This window comes from Episyrphus balteatus, chromosome 1 (genome assembly GCF_945859705.1).
Source record: "Episyrphus balteatus chromosome 1, idEpiBalt1.1, whole genome shotgun sequence".
In the NCBI taxonomy this organism is placed as follows: domain Eukaryota; kingdom Metazoa; phylum Arthropoda; class Insecta; order Diptera; family Syrphidae; genus Episyrphus; species Episyrphus balteatus.
The window spans coordinates 8,935,664-8,955,444 of NC_079134.1; the positions used below are offsets into that span (position 1 = coordinate 8,935,664).

General features: G+C 31.9%; 1 protein-coding gene across 1 annotated transcript in view; it reads left to right on the top strand.

The window, feature by feature from the left end:
• Nucleotides 1-2,217: 2,217 nt before the first annotated feature.
• Nucleotides 2,218-19,781, top strand: part of LOC129906995 (uncharacterized) — a 50,893-nt gene continuing 33,329 nt past the window's right edge. Inside the window, exons 1-2 of the mRNA XM_055983031.1 lie at nt 2,218-6,090; nt 6,139-7,356. Of these exons, the coding sequence (XP_055839006.1) occupies nt 2,218-6,090; nt 6,139-7,356 (5,091 nt within the window). The remainder of the gene's footprint in view (nt 6,091-6,138; nt 7,357-19,781) is intronic.

The window sequence follows — 19,781 nt, forward strand, 5'->3', positions numbered from 1 at the left end:
TCACATTAGATTCTTGTGCTGGTCCCTAAGTCTTTTGGGATTTTTTTTTTTTTTCTCTCAACGCTTTTTTTTATAAAAAATCAACCACAGTTTCCATAATCACAGGAATTATTCAAGGTTCATAAATTATTTCACATTGTTTTAAAATAATTCTACGAATTTACGATTATTTTCGAAAATAAATAAAGAAACTTTAAAACAACAAATTTGCGATAAACTATCTTGGGGAATTTAAACATATTTCATCTCTTTTTGAAAAGTTTTTTTTTAATCTTGAACTTGTGCATTTCTTTAACTTTTCAAATATTTTTTTTTTTTTTTCTCGAACAACGCCGATAATTATCAACGTTTTCACCCAGTCGCTCTCGCTTTTCAAGGTTCTTTTGAGAACCCTTGCTTTTCTCAATTAGACTTTGAAAAATTCTTTTGTTTGGATTGATTTTTGAAAGTTTTTTCAAATTAATTCTGAAAACGCAAAAACTTATTAACGTTTTCACCCAGTCGCTCTCCCTTTTCAAGGTTCTTTTAAGAACCCTTGCTTTTCTCAATTAGACTTTGAAAAATTCTTTTATTTGAATTATTTTTTGAAAGTTTTTTCAAATTAATTCTGAAAACGCAAAAACTTATTCACGTTTTCACCCAGTCACTCTTAATTTTCAAGGTTCTTTTGAGAACCCTTGTGTTTTCTCAATAAGATTTTGAAAAATTCTTTTGTTTGAATTGATTTTTGAAAGTTTTTTCAAATTAATTCTGAAAACGCAAAAACTTATTAACGTTTTCACCCAGTCGCTCTCGCTTTTCAAGGTTCTTTTGAGAACCCTCGCTTTTCTCAATTAGACTTTGAAAAATTCTTTTGTTTGAATTATTTTTTGAAAGTTTTTTCAAATTAATTCTGAAAACGCAAAAACTTATTCACGTTTTCACCCAGTCACTCTTAATTTTCAAGGTTCTTTTGAGAACCCTTGAGTTTTCTCAATAAGATTTTGAAAAATTCTTTTGTTTGAATTGATTTTTGAAAGTTTTTTCAAATTAATTCTGAAAACGCAAAAACTTATTAACGTTTTCACCCAGTCGCTCTCGCTTTTCAAGGTTCTTTTGAGAACCCTCGCTTTTCTCAATAAGACTTTGAAAAATTCTTTTGTTTGAATTATTTTTTGAAAGTTTTTTTCAAATTAATTCTGAAAACGCAAAAACTTATTCACGTTTTCACCCAGTCGCTCTCCCTTTTCAAGGTTCTTTTAAGAACCCTTGCTTTTCTCAATTAGACTTTGAAAAATTCTTTTATTTGAATTATTTTTTGAAAGTTTTTTCAAATTAATTCTGAAAACGCAAAAACTTATTCACGTTTTCACCCAGTCACTCTTAATTTTCAAGGTTCTTTTGAGAACCCTTGTGTTTTCTCAATAAGATTTTGAAAAATTCTTTTGTTTGAATTTTTTTTTGAAAGTTTTTTCAAATTAATTCTGAAAACGCAAAATTTATTCACGTTTTCACCCAGTCGCTCTCGCTTTTCAAGGTTCTTTTGAGAACCCTTGCTTTTCTCAATTAGACTTTGAAAAATTCTTTTGTTTGAATTGATTTTTGAAAGTTTTTTCAAATTAATTCTGAAAACGCAAAAACTTATTAACGTTTTCACCCAGTCGCTCTCGCTTTTCAAGGTTCTTTTGAGAACCCTTGCTTTTTTCAGTTATACTTTGAAAAATTCTTTTGTTTGAATTTTTTTTTTGAAAGTTTTTTTTCAAATTAATTCTGAAAACGCAAAAACTTATTCATGTTTTCACCCAGTCACTCTTAATTTTCAAGGTTCTTTTGAGAACCCTTGTGTTTTCTCAATAAGATTTTGAAAAATTCTTTTGTTTGAATTTTTTTTTTTTTGAAAGTTTTTTCAAATTAATTCTGAAAACGCAAAATTTATTCACGTTTTCACCCAGTCGCTCTCGCTTTTCAAGGTTCTTTTGAGAACCCTTGCTTTTCTCAATTAGACTTTGAAAAATTCTTTTGTTTGAATTGATTTTTGAAAGTTTTTTCAAATTAATTCTGAAAACGCAAAAACTTATTAACGTTTTCACCCAGTCGCTCTCGCTTTTCAAGGTTCTTTTGAGAACCCTTGCTTTTTTTCAGTTATACTTTGAAAAATTCTTTTGTTTGAATTTTTTTTTGAAAGTTTTTTCAAATTAATTCTGAAAACGCAAAATTTATTCACGTTTTCACCCGATCATGTCAAATTTAGACGATTTTATTTTTGCGGCAGATTTGCTTGTCAAATTTCATGCTTCGGCAAAAGAAGTGCCTGAAACCAGCCATTCAATTACGACATTAGAAGCTCGAAAATCAGAACTCAAAGATTTATGGAATAGTGTCAAAGAGAAATATGCTCAATGTGCTCGTTATATCCCTACTCTAGAGGAAGAACCCCTCGATATGGATGCAATAGAATCAAAGTACAGAAACAGCAATGAAACTTATGTGAATTGCTTAGGATTGTTTCTTGAGTTCCAAAACAAACTAAAACCTGACCCTGTTGTTGTTAAGGAGTTTACCACTGTCAATATGCCACAGAAATCCGGGTCCTCTCATTGTATCAAATTACCACCATGTGATACCGATGTGTTTCGTGGTGATTATATCTCCTGGCCTGCATTTCGCGACATGTTTGATGCGGTTTATATTCAACACCCTAAGTTAGGTGAAGTGGAAAAACTATTCCATCTTCGTTGTAAGACAAGAGACGATGCATTTAGGACTGTCAGTCAGTTTCCTTTAACAAATGCTAGTTTTGCACTTGCCTGGGCAGCTTTGCGTGCCACATATGAGAACACTCGTATTCTTGTGAACAACCAGGTCAAAAACATTTTTAACTTGCCTACAGTTCATGAAGAGAGCGCAAAATCTATCCGCAACCTCCAAAGTAAAATCAATGACTCTCTAGCAGCACTTAAAGCTCACCTTGTCGATACCAAAAATTGGGACCCAATCCTTGTGTTCGCCTGTTGCAATAGGCTACCTAAAACAACACTTTCTCTTTGGGAACAATCTTTAGAAGATCCAACAAAGGTACCAACTTGGGAAAAGTTAGACAAGTTCTTAAATTCACGATTCCAGACGTTAGAATCTATTTCAGACACCACTTCTTCAAAACCATTATCACAAAATTTCCAAGTCACCAAGAAAAACAATTTTCAAAAGCCTAGCAAAGTCAATACTTTTCTTGCGAAGGCGGGAGGAACTAAGTGTAAAATTTGCTCGGCAGAACATACTATTTATGAGTGTCCTAAATTTTCGGCATTACCAATCCAATCCCGAATCGAAATAGTTCGAGAAAAGAAGATGTGCAATAATTGCTTAGGCACTAGTCATCAAAAGGCTACTTGTTCAAGCAAATATTCTTGCAGTTTTTGCAAGAAAAGACACCATACACTTCTGCATCTTGCCAATCCCACTCCAGTTAAAAATCAAAATTTAAATCTACAGTCCACTTCTCAATCACAAGCTATTCAAAATCCTCAAATCTCTGCCTCTTCGCAACCATTTATTCCTCAAGCTGCATATCAAAATTTCATGGTGACCTCTAGAAAAAGAATTCTTTTGGCTACTGCCTTAGTGAATATAGTAGGACTGGATACAGTGTATACCGTAAGGGCACTAATTGATCCAGGTTCCGAAGTATCTTTCATTTCGGCAGCTGTGCAAAAACGTCTGAATTTGCCATATATCGACAAAAATTCTACAATTTCTGGAATCAGTGGAAATCTCTCTATCACTTCTAAGAAACTGTGTTCCTTTTTAATCACTTCTGCTAACCCCCCTCCAGTCACTGTTTCAGCAAACGCCATTGTGCTTAAAACACTAACTAACAACCTCCCAAGTTCATCTTTCTCGGTAGTAGATCCTACAATTTTTGAAGGCCTTCAATTGGCCGATCCAACGTTTAATAAGTCCTCTCAGGTGGATCTTCTGATTGGTGCCGATCTTTACCCATCCATCATCCGTAATGGCATTAAACACATTTCTAACTCACTACTTGCCCAAAATACTATGTTCGGTTGGATATTGTCAGGGCCAATTCCAGAGTCGTTTCAATCATTCAACATAACAGTAAACAAGTCATGCCAATGTAACAATGAAGTACGCAGATTCTGGGAATTAGAAGAACTACCTTTTACAATTATTCGTTCTAAAGAAGACTGTTTCTGTGAAGAACTGTATAAAAGCACTACCTTCAGACGCGCTGATGGTAGGTTTGTTGTCCGACTTCCTTTTAAGCCACAAACGTCAAAGACCGGTTTAGGCCATTCTAGGTTTATCGCCCTAAAACAATTTTCTAGAACCGAAAAATCTCTAGCCTCAAAAGAAAATTTGAAATCCCAATATTCAAAAGTCATTTCTGAGTACCTTTCTCTAAATCACATGAGAAAGGTTACTCCATTGGAGCGTATTGAAGAAGGTCAAGTAAAGTCATTTTATTTACCGCATCACGCGGTAATAAAACCAGAAAGTACCTCGACAAAAGTACGTGTCGTCTTCAATGCGTCCAATGCCTCGTCAAACGGTGTCAGTTTAAATGATTTATTGTACCCTGGCCCGATTTTACAACAAGACTTATCATCGTTAATCATTCGCTGGCGATTTTATAAATATGTGTTTAATGCGGACATAGAAAAAATGTACCGGCAAATTTTGGTCAACCCACGGGACACTCCATTTCAACGAATTCTTTTCCGCACTTCTCCTCATTTAGAAATTGAAGATTTCGAACTCCTCACTGTTACTTTTGGCGTAAATTGCGCCCCCTACTTGGCTATCCGTACCCTACTTGAATTGGCAAGAATTGGAAAAACCGATTTCCCTCTCGCGTCAAAAATACTTCAGTCAGAATTTTATGTTGATGACGTTTTGTCCGGCGCTCATAATATTCATTCCGCTATGAAAGCTCAATCTGAACTTATCAGTCTTCTCGATTCAGCAGGATTTCCACTCCGGAAGTGGACTTCTAACACTCCCTGTTTACTCGAACATTTGCCTCGAGAACATATTTTGAATGAAAATTTTTTGAAGCTAGACACTGACAGTAATACAAAAACCTTAGGGATACGCTGGAATGCCAAGGGGGATAATTTCTACTTTTCCATACAACCAATAGTTTTACCCGAAACTCCCACCAAACGAGAAGTTTTTTCTCAAATATGCCGTATTTTTGACCCTGCAGGTTGGTTAGCTCCCGTTGTGATAGTTGCAAAAATGCTCATGCAAAAAATCTGGGCAGAGCATACTGATTGGGATGATCCTCTTCAATCTGACTCGTTTAAAATTTGGAAAAATTTTGCGGAATCGTTAAATGACATAAAACAAATTGAAATACCCCGTTGGGTAGAATATTCACCCTCGTCAGAAGTCCAATTTCATGGTTTCTGTGACTCCTCAGAAAAGGCATATGCCGCCACTTTGTACATAAGCGTTCGTCAGTCTAACGGAACTTTCTCTTCTCACTTGCTCTGTGCAAAATCAAGGGTTTCACCTATCAAATCTGTGTCATTACCACGCCTTGAGTTGTGTGGGGCACTTCTACTTTCCAAAATGGTAAAAATTTACGTATCAAGTTTCCCTGTCCACGCATACCAGACCTTTTTATGGACCGATTCGTCCATCGTATTAGCTTGGCTTAAGAAACCACCTTGTGTTTGGAAGACTTTTATTGCAAATCGCACTAGCGAAATTTTAGAAAATGTTGGAAACATCCCTTGGAGACACGTGAAATCAGCTGAAAATCCAGCTGATTTAGCCACTCGAGGTTTAATGGCTTCAGATTTGAAGTGTAACACTTTTTGGTGGAATGGCCCCTCTTGGCTTTGCCAACCCATCTCTCTTTGGCCAGTAATCTCTCCTGTCGCCCCCCTCGTCGAAGACCTCGAACAAAAACCAGTTGTTTCCTTGGTAGTTCAAGAAGTGTCAGAAGACATTCTTGATCGTTTTTCATCGTTACCCCGTGCTATGCGTGTTATTGGCTATATATTCCGTTTTTTCTATAAATTTTCAAAAAGGTCAGACACTCGATACACTTCACTCGATATAACTTCTGAAGAAATGCAATTTGTAAGAACACGTTTAATATTAATCTCTCAAAAAAGATATTTTTTAAAGGAACACTCATTGTTGCTAGAAGGTAAACCCGTACATCCCAAAAGCTCATTAATATCATTTAATCCATACTTAGACTCCGATAATCTTCTTAGGGTCAATGGTCGACTATCTCAGTCAGACCTTTCCTACAATGAAAAACACCCACTCATTCTGCCTCATAGTGCTAGATTTTCGTATCTTCTTACTCAATTTATTCATGAAATCTCTTTGCACGGTGGCAATTCTTTAATGTTACGACTCTTACGTCAAAGTTTTTGGATCCCTAGACTACAAAATCTCATCAAGCTCTGTATTCGCCAATGTAAAACGTGTGTTATCAATAAAAAAGCACTATGCAAGCAATTTATGGCTGCTTTGCCCCCTGAAAGATGCACTTATTCTCCTCCTTTCACCGTTACAGGGGTTGATTTCGCGGGCCCTTTCGTGATCAAAAGTTTCAATGCAAGAAATTGCCGTATGACCAAAGGTTATGCCTGTGTGTTTGTCTGCTTCTCCACGAAGGCTATACATTTAGAGGCTGTAAGCGACCTCTCGTCTGAAGCTTTCTTGGCTTCATTTGCTCGATTTTCTGCAAGACGGGGCTTGCCCTCACAAGTTTATTCGGACAACGGTACCAATTTTACTGGTGCCGATGCAATTCTACGTAAAGAGTTCAAGAAATTCCTCGACACTATTCCCCAAGAAACTCGTGCCGCTTATGGTGTTCAAGGTCTTAAATGGAATTTTATTCCGCCTGGGGCCCCACATATGGGAGGCCTTTGGGAGGCCGGTGTCAAAAGCTGTAAGAAACACCTCAGAAGATTAGGGACCAGTGCACGATTTACATTTGAAGAATTTTCCACAATTTTAGCTCGTATTGAAGCTTGTTTAAACTCGCGTCCACTTTCATCCATGTCAAATAACTCCTCTGATATCTTGGCTTTGACTCCAGGTCATTTTCTTTGTGGACGTCCGCTCATAATGTTTCCTGAAAGAAATTTGGAATTTGTCGATTTGTCTTATATTAACCGATGGGAAAAACTTAAATGCCTTCAACAACAATTTTGTCGTAGATGGAAAGACGAATATCTCAAAGAACTTCATCAACGATATAAATGGCAATCGCCACAAGAGAACGTCCAGATAAACGATCTAGTAGTAGTTCAAAACGAAATTCTTCCTCCCACTGAATGGCGCCTTGGTCGTGTAATACAAGTACACCCCGGTGTTGATGGAAGAGTAAGGGTGGCGACGCTCAAAACCCAATACGGGGACATTAGACGCCCAGTGATAAAACTTTCTGTTTTGCCCTTTAAATAATAACATCATATTTTGTATCACTAAAATTTTTTTATATTATAATATGCCAATCAGTATGTTTTGAAAAATTACAAAAGCTTTATTAATACTCTTTTTTTTCAAATTTGTTTTTTGGGCGCCTCACGCCGTTAACAAATTTCATTTTTTTAATTTCAAACCATAATCATAATTTTTTAAAATTGAATGCTTTAAAATTTCTTTGGCGACTTACGCCAAGGGGGGGCAGTAATGTTAACGTACCCTTAAACAAAATCCCCGACGAAACAATATTTGGCATCACCAAATATTGTTTCGTCGTGTTTTTTGTGGCGGGCAGTTGGCTGCCCTTCCTCCCTTTTTTGTCCGCCATTTTATTCAGTCATTACTGACATTCATTTTTTCTCATTCTTTCTCAAACTCTCTCAGGCACAAGTTCGCCCACCATTGAAAAAAAAAAAGTATTACAAATTATAAATTAAAAGAAAAAATAAAATTTGTTTAATATAACACAAATACAAAATCAAAGTTATTTTTTATTAACAAAAAGAAAAAAAAAAAAAAAAACAAAGAACTCGACATAAAATAACAAAAAGGACAATCAATTCCTAAGTTGGACTCATTGGCAGGACAAGCGGCAACAGGTGAGCCATCACATTTGTCTCCCAGACGAACAATATCCTTTGATGTGATTTAGAGATGGAAAATAGAAATTATTAGATATATTTCTGTTCATTTAATTGATAAATTATCAATTTGGCAATAAATGGTGTACGGTATATTAGTTAGATACCCAATACAGAAAAGTGTTCCGCATATTAATCTTATATTTTGCTAAAATTTTCCAAAGTTAAATACATTAATTATAACCTTGGGAAAAAGGTTTCAATATCTTTACTTAAAACACGTGACATATACCTACTTTTTTTACTTGCGATATATAGGGCAAGTTTAGGATTCGTAAAAAAAATCGAAGTCGAGATAACAATTTTACATGACATTACGATGCTGGAGAATGCCAACAAAGTGGGTCCGGCAATTCTGTCTGTCTGTCTGTCTGTTTGTCTGTCTGTCTGTCTGTATGTCTGTCTCTATCTGGAGCTGCAGCCTAAACGAGTGAAGTGATTTTCTTCAAACTTGGTAGTTAGCAGTTTTTGTTGATTCCCTAAGGGGGAAATTGAAATTTTTTTTTATCACCAAAACTAACGGTACCTGCCATATAACGGAAATAGAAAAGTTAATTTTTTTCAAAAACGGCTCTAACGATTTTAATTCAAATTTTTGTGTGTAGTACTACACATAAAAGCCAACTTTTTAAATAAAAAAAATATTTTTTCTACCGTTATTAACGGTACCTGTCATAGAACGGTTTTTTTCGTTTCTGAATATCTCGTACAACCTTAACCCGATTTTAATGAAAATTTTTAAGTATTAATATTAATTGTGTTGTAAGTAAAGATAATATTAAAATTTTAGAAAATTTTCAAAAAACGCATTTTTGGTTTTTTAAAAAATATTTCAAAATTTTTGTTTGAAAAATCAATTTTTTGAAAACGGATCAATGAAAAATTTTTAAATTTCGTATTTATGTGTAAATTAATTATTTCTTCAAAATGGCATACCAACTTTTTTTTTGAAAAATGTTAAAAAATTTTTATATATAAAAAACTATTTTTTTAAAAAACGGCTCCTACAATTTTCGAAATTTTTTTCTAAAAATACCTTTTTATACAAGAAATAAAATGGCATATTTGTTTTTTTTTTAAGATAATTTATAACGGAGTTTAATTAATTATAAAAACAGATTTAATTTTTTTATTCTACTTATGAAATTTCTTCAAAATATCAAATTTTAAATTTCTTGAATAAAAAGCTTTAACATTATAGTATCTTTAAGCATAAGAGCAAGTACGTGCGACCCCAGTCGTGCAATTTATTTTAATCAACTTTCAACTTCGACTTCTTTTTTTAATCTGTGAAAGGGACTGGGGGTCACTGGGGTGTATGCGTAACATTTTTTAAACACAAAATCTTAAACAGATTTAATTTATATTTAAATCGGTGATCAAATATATTCCTTTTATTTTTACTATCATTGACTTTTGCAAAATGATGTTAATAGTTCGTTGTTCAGTTTTTTCATATACCTACATAAAATTTTAAAACCGAAGGCCTTCCCTATGGAATGGCGAATGTAGACTCTTTTTTTTTAAATTATTCTTTTTCTAGTACAATATAAAGGTAGTCATTATTATTTTCGTAACATCAATATTCTTTTTATCCTTTTTAGTAGGTCTCACAAATTTGAAGACTAAGCACTTTTAGATACAAGATATTAAGTATTTTAGGTCTTGAATGACTTTAAAATCCATTTTATCTCAACAAAATAAGAGAAATTTTGTTCAAAATCATATTTTCTAAAGTTATAAATTTTGAATTTGAAAAAAATTGCTTTATTTACGAAAGAAAATGTATTTTCTCAGGACAACACGACTTTGTCCACCCCGACTCAGACATCCCAACTCAATACATAGCACGACTCAAAATAGCCCGACTGACGCATCGTTATTCTACTGATGTAAGATTTTTGAGGAGAGTAAAGAGTATATACAAACGCCAACCTGAGTCGAGTTGCGATGAGTTGGGCTATCTTCAGTTGTGCTATAGACTTTTGTTCCAAAATAATTTTTTTTGTGAGTCAAAAATTATTGCTCCAGAAGATGTAAGATAATACTTTCAAACTCGTCTTGGGGAGAGTACGATACCTAAGGCGATAAGAATTGATAACGGTATTTTGTAGAGGAGTTCATTACAATCATTTTTTACTATAAGAGGGGGGGTCTATCTCCCCCTGTTTAGGCGGGATGGGCAATTTTCTAAAATATGACAAAAAATTAAAAAAAAAAATATTAAAAAACACGGCAACACTTACAGTTATAAATGATAACTCTTTCAAAAGCCAGAATTGCACACTTTATTCTAATTTTTAAATCATTTGAGAAAAAAAGTTTAAAAAACATATTTAATACAATTTTTACCAATTTAAATATGAAATTAATCAATGAAATAAACTGCCTCAATTAATTTCTTAACAAATTCTGAAAACTATATTATGCTTCTATGTCTTCTTGGTTTTGAGAAAATTGAAAATTAAAAAACTTTCTTTTTATCAAATTTGTATTTTTTTAGTTTTTATCGTGTTTACATAAACATAATGCTTGCAAGCAGTATGCCCCCTTGCAACCCCCCAGCTTGGGCTTACTATTATAGGATTTGGGGTGGGTGCGAGTTTGGGTGTAGGCAAATTGTCTTCAGAATTTAAAAGTTGTTTCGAATTCAAAAGAAACTTTGTACATACCCAACCTTGACCCCATCCCAAATCCTATAGTGTGCCCAAGCAGAGGGGTTGCTTAGCCATCTTACTTTGATACGCCTTGAACTTCATACTTCTACCATTTTTATATATTTTTTTAAGTATTCTTTTTAAAAATATCGCGAGATTCTTAGGACTCATTTAATGGCCTAAGCGAAGCAACGAAGTTGTCTGAGCGTTACAGAGGATACAAAAGGAAGTTTTAATCTTGAGAGCCCTAAAAGTTGGCCAGGCATGATACTTTAAAGTTAAAAAAAACTGTTAATATTGGCAAAAATAGCCAAGAAAATGAAAATCTGATGAAAAGGTAATTTTCTTATTTTTAAATTTCTCAAAAACTAGAAGGCATAAAAGCATACCTATGGTTTTCAGTATTTGATTAGAAATTAATTAAAACAGCTTATTTCATCTATTAATTTCATATTTAATGTCACAGTCATGATAAAAATTGTATTCAATGTGTTTTTTCAAACTTTTTTTTCACAAATTTTGGCTTTGAAATCGATTATTTCGAAAACCATTGATTGAAATAACTTGATTTAAAATTTGAATTAATTGTAGAATTTTGACTTTTTTTCATTTATAACTGTAAGTGTTTCCGTTGTTTTTTAATATTTTTTTTAAATTTTTTGTCATAATTTAGAAAATTGTCCCTCACCGCCTTAGTTATCGTACTTTTGAACTCGTCTTATATCATTCTTTTGTGCAAATGGAATTTCAAGTCAAACTGTCGAACAGTTTAATGCAGTTGTAGAATAGAGAAAATATATAATTAAATGTAATTTTAAAATTGCTATACAAACCTGTGAGGCCTAAATTTTTCTACAAAAAAACCACTTCAACTTTAAAAAGCTAAGTGTTTTTGATATATTTTATTTTGCCAAAGATTTATTTTCAACTAGTGTTGCTGTTAAAGACAACTGGGTGTAAATTTATGGCAAGAAAAAAAAAAAAAAAAGTACCTACGAAACATTTTTGTCCTCTGTTGCATTACACAGTAAAGGTACCTTTTAGCTAGGCTTAGTGGTTATTTCGACGAAAGTTTGTCCCAAAAGGACGACCACAGAGTAGAATATCATTTAGTTTCACAGAGACATCCTTTTTTTTTGTTGCTCTGGTACATCATAAAGAAGTGTGTCTGTCGGTGTTAGGTGGATGAAATTAAGGTGGGTTTGTGTCGAAATGGTTTTCTTGTACAAAACATTGTTTTTTTGTCGTATGTAGGTCGCCTATACTACCGACCGGAAAGAAAGGTATATTGCCAGCCACCTAGTTATAATGTGTGGGTCTGACACTTTTCGTTTACTAAAAAGCATAAAGCAAATTTGCCGTTGTAGGTTATAATGGTTACCTTGTATAACTAGCCTGGCGAATATACTACACTTCTCTAGGCGTATAAAATCCAATTCGGTACATCCCGAACTATAACAGAGAGTAGCAGGAGTTATGTTCAAGGCCCTGTGACTGTAATAGTCATTATGATGAAATGGTTTATATGTGTAGCAGTGATGGGTTGTGTGCGCGGGTGGTGGTTGTAGTTCGTTTTTATGATGGAAAATTAAATCCATTTTGCTATCCATATTCTGTTAGGGACACACAACAATAGATTATGATTTAGGATTTTTTTTTTTTTCGATTAGGTTTTTGGGACTAATAACGAGATATTAGTAGGTAGCTGGATGTGCTCATGCTCATATAATATTGGGCGTATTATTAATCTTTAATGAGATTACTTTTTTTGGGAAAAAGGGTAGGTATATTGTTGGGGGGAGGAGGGCTTTTTATATCGTATCGTCGAATAAAGGCGCTATAATATTGGTATTAAATGAAGGAATTATATGAGCTTTGCGGTATAATACTTCATATTAGGTCTATAAATGGCTGTCATTAAGTAAAAGTTCTCAATGATTTTTCGTAATAACAGTTATTGATCTATTTTCTTTTACTTTAGTTTTATGAACATGGCGGGTGTAGGAAAATTGTTTTTTTGTTTTGTGTAATTATTTTTAGAGGAGGAGATTTTCGTTGTGAAATGATACAAAGCATACAGATTGAAGATATAATTAAGGTCATGAAATTTCAAAACTTATGTACCTATTCATTCAAGATTTGTATTATGAAAAAATAAATGTTTAAAGTCAGTAATTATTGTTTTCGATGACTGCTTGCCATCGACGAAGTATGACCTCAAACAAATTAATTGAAATTGATCTAGAAATATGTAGCCAATCATCATTTCAAGGCCTGAACAAGTTGAAGGTTGACCTAAAATGACGACAAAAACTAAAAATGTGGCTTTGTTCCTGAAAGCCTCAGCTATAATAATCCGTTTTTAGCAAAATCGGATTAGCTTCCTTTTTCGAGATACCCCTCCTTAACGTGTTTTTTTCGAGAAAAATTCATATTAACTCAAAGCTCGAGTACGATAACTTAGGCGCAGAGAATTGAAAAGGGTTGTTTGTAGAGGTATTCAATACAATTATTTTTTGTTATGGGAGGGAGGGTCTATGCCCCCTCTTTTAGGAGGGATAGGCAATTATCTAAAAAACTACTAACAAAATTATTAAAAAACAACGGCAACACTTACAGTTATCAGTGATAACTTTTTCAAAAGCTAGAATTGTACACATAATTTGAGTTTTTAAATCAAGTAATTTAAATCAGTTGTTTTCGAAATAATAAATAATAAGTGTGAAAAAATACATTGAATACAATTTTTGTCAAGACTATGGATTTGAACACGGGATTAATCGATAATGTAAACAACCTCAATGAACTCCTTATGAAATACTGAAAACCATATGTTCTTAAGCCTTCTAGTTTTTGAGAAAATTAAAAAATAGGAAAACTACTTTCTTTATCAGATTTTAATGATCTTTTCTTTTGGGATAGTATGTTTGCTTTCCATTCAACTATATTTTTATTTTAATTCACGGTGGAAAATCCTTCTTTAATTTTTATAAAATAGACCAAAAATATCTTTTTTTACAAAATGATGCTGAGTATCTCATGAACTTGCGGACATGAGATTTTTTTTTAGATTTTTGACATAAATTATAGAATATCCAAACAAAGATAGAAACCAAAAAATTAGCCTATTAGCACTAATTCCAAAATTGAACCAGGATGTTTTATAGTGCATATCCTAAAATTTCCCCTTTCACAAAAAATACCATTTGTTCACTGAGGGAAAAAATAAATTGAAGTTGAAACGTCGTTGTTTCAAAGTTGAAATACTTTGATTTATGTGACTTTAACCCATTTCCGGCGGCTACCAGTTCCAGTTGACTTAGAAACTTGAAATTTTACACACTATCTGTTTTTGACCCAATTAGAGGAAATCTGAAAAAAAATGTTTGGAAAAGCTTTTGGTTTTCCACAAAATTCACTTTGCGTTTTCGCAACGTTAGCCGAAAGGGGTATCAAAATTTTTGAAATAATTTATTTTTACATGGAGTATGAATCAATTTGATTTGAGTATTTTTATGAAGAAATTAACCAAATAAAGATACACTGGGTAATAAAAGGTTGTTGAAAATAAAATAACAAAATTTCTAATAAGTTAAACATTATATTTTGATATTTTATGCTTACTAAGAAAGGTTTTTTGTGTTGTACTCATCCTAGCATTTTGGATATGAATCAAGATATTACATTTCTTGCAGAAAAAAAACGTATTGTCTGAAACACTTGCGACATCGTTTTGGTGACAGTATGTTTGATGTTGTTAAAAAAATGATAAAAGTTACTACTTCATTCAATTCTTATCGTAGTGCAATTACTTATTGATAACTTCTCTGAATTGATTCCTTTCAAAAATTGATAAACCAAATCAGCACCCGCCAACAATCGACAATTTTTTTTTTAAGTCTCACAAACTAGAATACCGTCTTCTAACAGGTAATTTGATTTATTCTCAATGCAGAGCAAATAAATTGCACGACTGGGGTCGCACGTACTTGCTCTTATGGTAAAAGTTAGTCTAATGTTAAAGCTTTTCATTCATAAAAATAAAGGAAAATTTAAAATTTGATATTTTCACGGAATTTCATAAGTGGTGAAAAAAAAAATAAAATCTGATTTTATAAATAATTAAATACCGTTTTATATGATCTTTTACAAAAAAAAATAAGTATGCCATTTTATTTCTTGTATAAAAAGGAATTTTCAGAAAAAAATTTTCGAAAATCGTAAGAGCGGTTTTTTTAAAAAATAATTTTTTATATATGGGTCAATGTGGGTAAATGTAAACAATTTCATGTCTTTTTTTTCTTTTGACTTTAGATTTTAATATGTTTTCACGGAACAACTTGACAGGTATCTTCAAATGCAAATATGAAATAATGGCAATTCTTCTTTATAAATATAAACAAATATTCCCCAAATTGTTTAAATTACTGTCAAATATGGCATGTTTACAAATACCCCACCATGTTTGTGTTTTTTTACAAATTCGGGGTAAATGTAAACAGTGGTTTAAAGTTAAGAATTTCCTCTTTATCATATGGATAACGACTTGAAAAACGTTCAAGAAGGTATTTGACAAAAACTTTTCAAATTCCAATAAAAGTTTTTGTTTTCTTCCTTTGATTCTTTATATAGGCACCTAATATGCATCCTGAGCAGCTCTGAACATCATATTTTTTTGTTTTTTTGCGTCAAAGACCGATCTTGCAGCATCATCCACTGAAACTGATGGTGTTGGCTACTTTAAAATGTGACTCCGCGGCACTTTAGCAATAGTAATTGACTAAAAATACTTTATTTTTATTAAAACCAATAATTTAAGCAAAAATATATACTTACATTTACCCCCAGAATACGTTGTTTACATTTACCCATTATGAAAAATATTCTGGGGCAGATGTAAACACATGCAAATCGACATAAATGTCCCGTATTATAAAATTTGTTTGTTTCGCATAGAATCTACATCAAAATTAAAAACCAAAAAGTATTTGCAAATTATACTGACTTTATTGAATCTGCAAAAATATATAATTTTTCTGAAAGACCAACGACTTGTTTGGCACTTTAAAAAATTATCTTTCACTGAAAATACGCTCGGCGAATGAATTCTCTCTTGACAGCAATGAGCTTGACGTATAAGTTAAAAGAAACATGCGTCCGCGATTTGTACTTATGTATGCGTCAAAGAGATGTAACTGAAGCTTGTTATGAGCCATGTTTTCATTTACCCCTGTTTACATTTACCCACATTGACCCTAAAAATTTTCTAACATTTAAAAAAAAAACTTGGTATGCCATTTTGGAAGAAATAATTAATTTACACCTAAAAACGGAATTTCAAAATTTTTCACCGACCCGTTTTCAAAAAATTGAATTTTCAAAATAAAATTTTGAAATATTTTTTAAAAATCCAAAAATGTGTTTTTTGAAAAATTAAAAAATTTTTTAAAAAATAATTGCTTAAAATTTTCTGTATAAAAATTTTGGTCGAAATATGTTTTGTAGTTTACGAGAAATTCATAAATCAAAAAAACGGTTCTATGGCAGGTACAGTTAATAACTGTACAAAAAATATTTTTTTTATTTCCCATGAAAGCTTCTATGTGCTTTACTACACACAAAAAATTTAATCAAAATCGTTAGAGCCGTTTTTGAAAAAAACTAACTTTTGTATTTCCGTTACATGACAGGTACCGTTAGTTTTGGTCATAAAAAAAAAATTTCAATTTCTCCTCTAGGGAATCACCAAAAACTGTTAACTACCAAGTTTGAAGAAAATAGCTCCAGTAGTTTAGGCTGTAGCTCGAGGTTCTTACAGACAGACAGACAGACAGAATTGCCGGAATCACTTTTTTGGCATTCTCCATCATCGTAATGTCATGTAAAATTGTTATATCGAGTTCGATTTTTTTTACGAATCCTAAACTTGCCCTATAGTACCTATATCGCAAGTAAAAACCAACTCTTGTGTTGTATTAACATTCATAGTTCGTGAGAATAGAAGTGGTAAATCAGAGCTGACCGAAATCAAACAAATGAGAATAAGTCATGGTTTCATTGATTTTGCATTCGATAAAGAAAATGAAATTGCACCTGTTCGCTGGAACAACAATTGTAACAGTCTTATCAAATCATTTGATGGACTCACCACTATATCAGGCAAAACGGTTTGATCGCATAAAGGGAAAACTTGTCAACATTCCAATGCCAAATTCAATTCGTGAAAACATCATAACGATGGATGGAATTGATTTATATGATAACGCTACAAGCAAATTATCGGATTCGAACTGATCAATAATATTTGACTATCAAATGCGCTGGATGAAGCGTTCCTAAAAGTATTGAAAATATATGGCATTTGCAAAAAGTTTGGTAAGGAAACACCAATGCCAAAACTAGAATAAAAATACTCAAATAAAATTAAAAAAAAAAAAATATTTCAAAAATTTTGATACCCCTTTCGGCTAACGTTGCGAAAACGCAACGTAATGCTTTCATCTTACCTGACAAGCAGGCAACTCAAATAAATTACTTCAGCACTATTTTAGAATATAATTTGAACCCTTATTTACCTGTAGTTGAGACTATTTAGAAAAAATATAATTTTGACTATATTTTTCAAAAGTTCAAAAATTTTACCTCAAAATTTTGAAAAACTCGAATTTTCATAGCCCCAAAAAAGCTCGAAAAAACTTTTTTACAAAAAAATCCAAAAACAGGTCGATTAGATAATTTGACTATCTTTCCAAATAATTTTTTAGTTTATTTAAAAATATAATCAGTTATGTTCCAGAAGTTTTAAAACATGACGTTGCGAAAACGCAACGTTAGCCGGAAATGGGTTAAGATACGAAACCATAAAAAATTAACCTATTTTAAACGTTGATTTTAAAATTTCCATCTTCAACGCAAAATCATTCCGAATTATAGTTTAATAAATGTGGTTTTCATTGATTTCACGTTGTTTTATGGTGGCTTTTCAATCAGTGTTCATAGATTTATATGTTTTTTCATTGCATTGTTTTGATTTTTAATGATAAAAGATATGAAAACCCTCATGCAAAATTTGGTTCCTCTACTATAATTTCAAGGGTTTTTCGGTAGTAAGTTAGCAACTGTTATAATAATATGGGTTGACAGATGAAAAACAGATATAACTTTTTTCAGAGACGTCAGATGGTCTTTAATCAGCATTGAAAAATACTTTGAAATCATGTATCATATGTGTTTAGAATACCATCGTCTTTTTTTGCTAGTTTTGAAAATCGCGACTCTATTAGCATTCATTCCGAGGTTTACCCCTTTTTTTAACCTCATTTGACTGTATTATACCATTTTTTGAACGGGCATCTCCTAGTAGAAAGAGAAACCTAAAAAAAGCTATACAATATTGGTTTTTTCCAAATTTTGAGAATGTCCACATAAAGATATTTATAAAATTTGTAGTTTTAAAGCATTCATTTTTAGTTTAAATCCTTATTAGACTGGACATTTATATACATATTTGAAAATAAGGCAATCTGATTCTGCGATTTTTAATGAAGATAATGTTTTTCTATGAATAAAATGATACCACAGTGACCCGCAAATTATTCGATTTGTCACTTAGGTCCAATTTATTCACACTCCATTAAATTTAAAGTCGCCATTAAAAAAGGGAAATTTTAAAATTTGTATGCGATTTGACAGTTTTATAATTTTTAATGGAGCCTTTAAAAATAATGGAGAGTGAATAAATTGGGCCTTAAACGAACAAGGAAAATATCCCAAAGTTATTATTAAATCTTATTATTAAATCTTATATGGAGTCACAGGTAGCAATAAATAATCAAGTTAACAGAAAATAAAATTACTCAAAAACATTTAAAAATATAAAGTTTTAATATTATTACAATATTCCTCTTTAATATCTCTTCCTGTTAAACTTGAAAGAAGGTACCTACTGTTATCATACTTATGAATTTTAAATACAATGTTGGACAATAATATGTTTGCAACCGGTTGTGTCATGTACATTTATATCCTGCCTAATAAATTAGTTATTGTTTCCAATTCTTGTTTTCCAATTTAACCTTTCCATTGAATCCAAAATAAAAACAAAAAATAAATATATCAAAATGCCATTCAATAATAATTGTTATTATGATTAATAATAATTTTAATTTAAAAAACAATTCTTTGTCACATAATAAAATTTTCCATAGAATATTAATTTAAATTTCGTCAACATTACAAATCAATCAAATGTGAAATATTATGAAAATTCGAATTTCAAATGCAGTGTTAATAACTTGAAATATTTCATATAATATTGTTCTTACCTACTCGTAAAGTGACGTTTGTAAAATGTATTTATGCCAAAAGTATTTAATATTATTGAAATTGCATTTTGCATTTCCAATGAAACTGTCATTATTAACATAAACTCCAAAAACACTACAAGCGATATTGCTTTTGATTTTACCTTTATACCAACTACTATTACCTTTATCTCTCTATGCTATGGTATAAGAATGTTTATTTTTCAAATCAATGTGTAACTGTGTGTGTATTGTGAAATAGGATTAACATCCATTATTTTCATCAAATTCTTTTATGTGTGTGTGTGAATTTGCATCAGATAATTGTATATACCTATATCATTTTTCTTTTTTTATTATTGTTTCACCAGTCTGGCGCTAAGTGCACTTTTAATGAATTTGCAACAATATTTTGGTATGCCACTCCAATTCATTAGTTCCAGTGTTTTACAATGTTTAAATTAAATTACAACGGCAACTGAATTTTCTGCTATATAAAACATAAAAAAGAATACAAAAAAAATAACATCACAGAGATATTAATTTATCTTTCCTCTGTTAGTTACATACACATGCACATACTCGTACCTTTGAAATTCTCATGTATTTATAGAGAATATATGGAATATATTCAACAATGTATGCGTACCTACGGAAATAATTTCATTAGTAACAGAATTCAATTATTGCTTCCATGTTTTAGTTTAGTATAAACTTTGAAG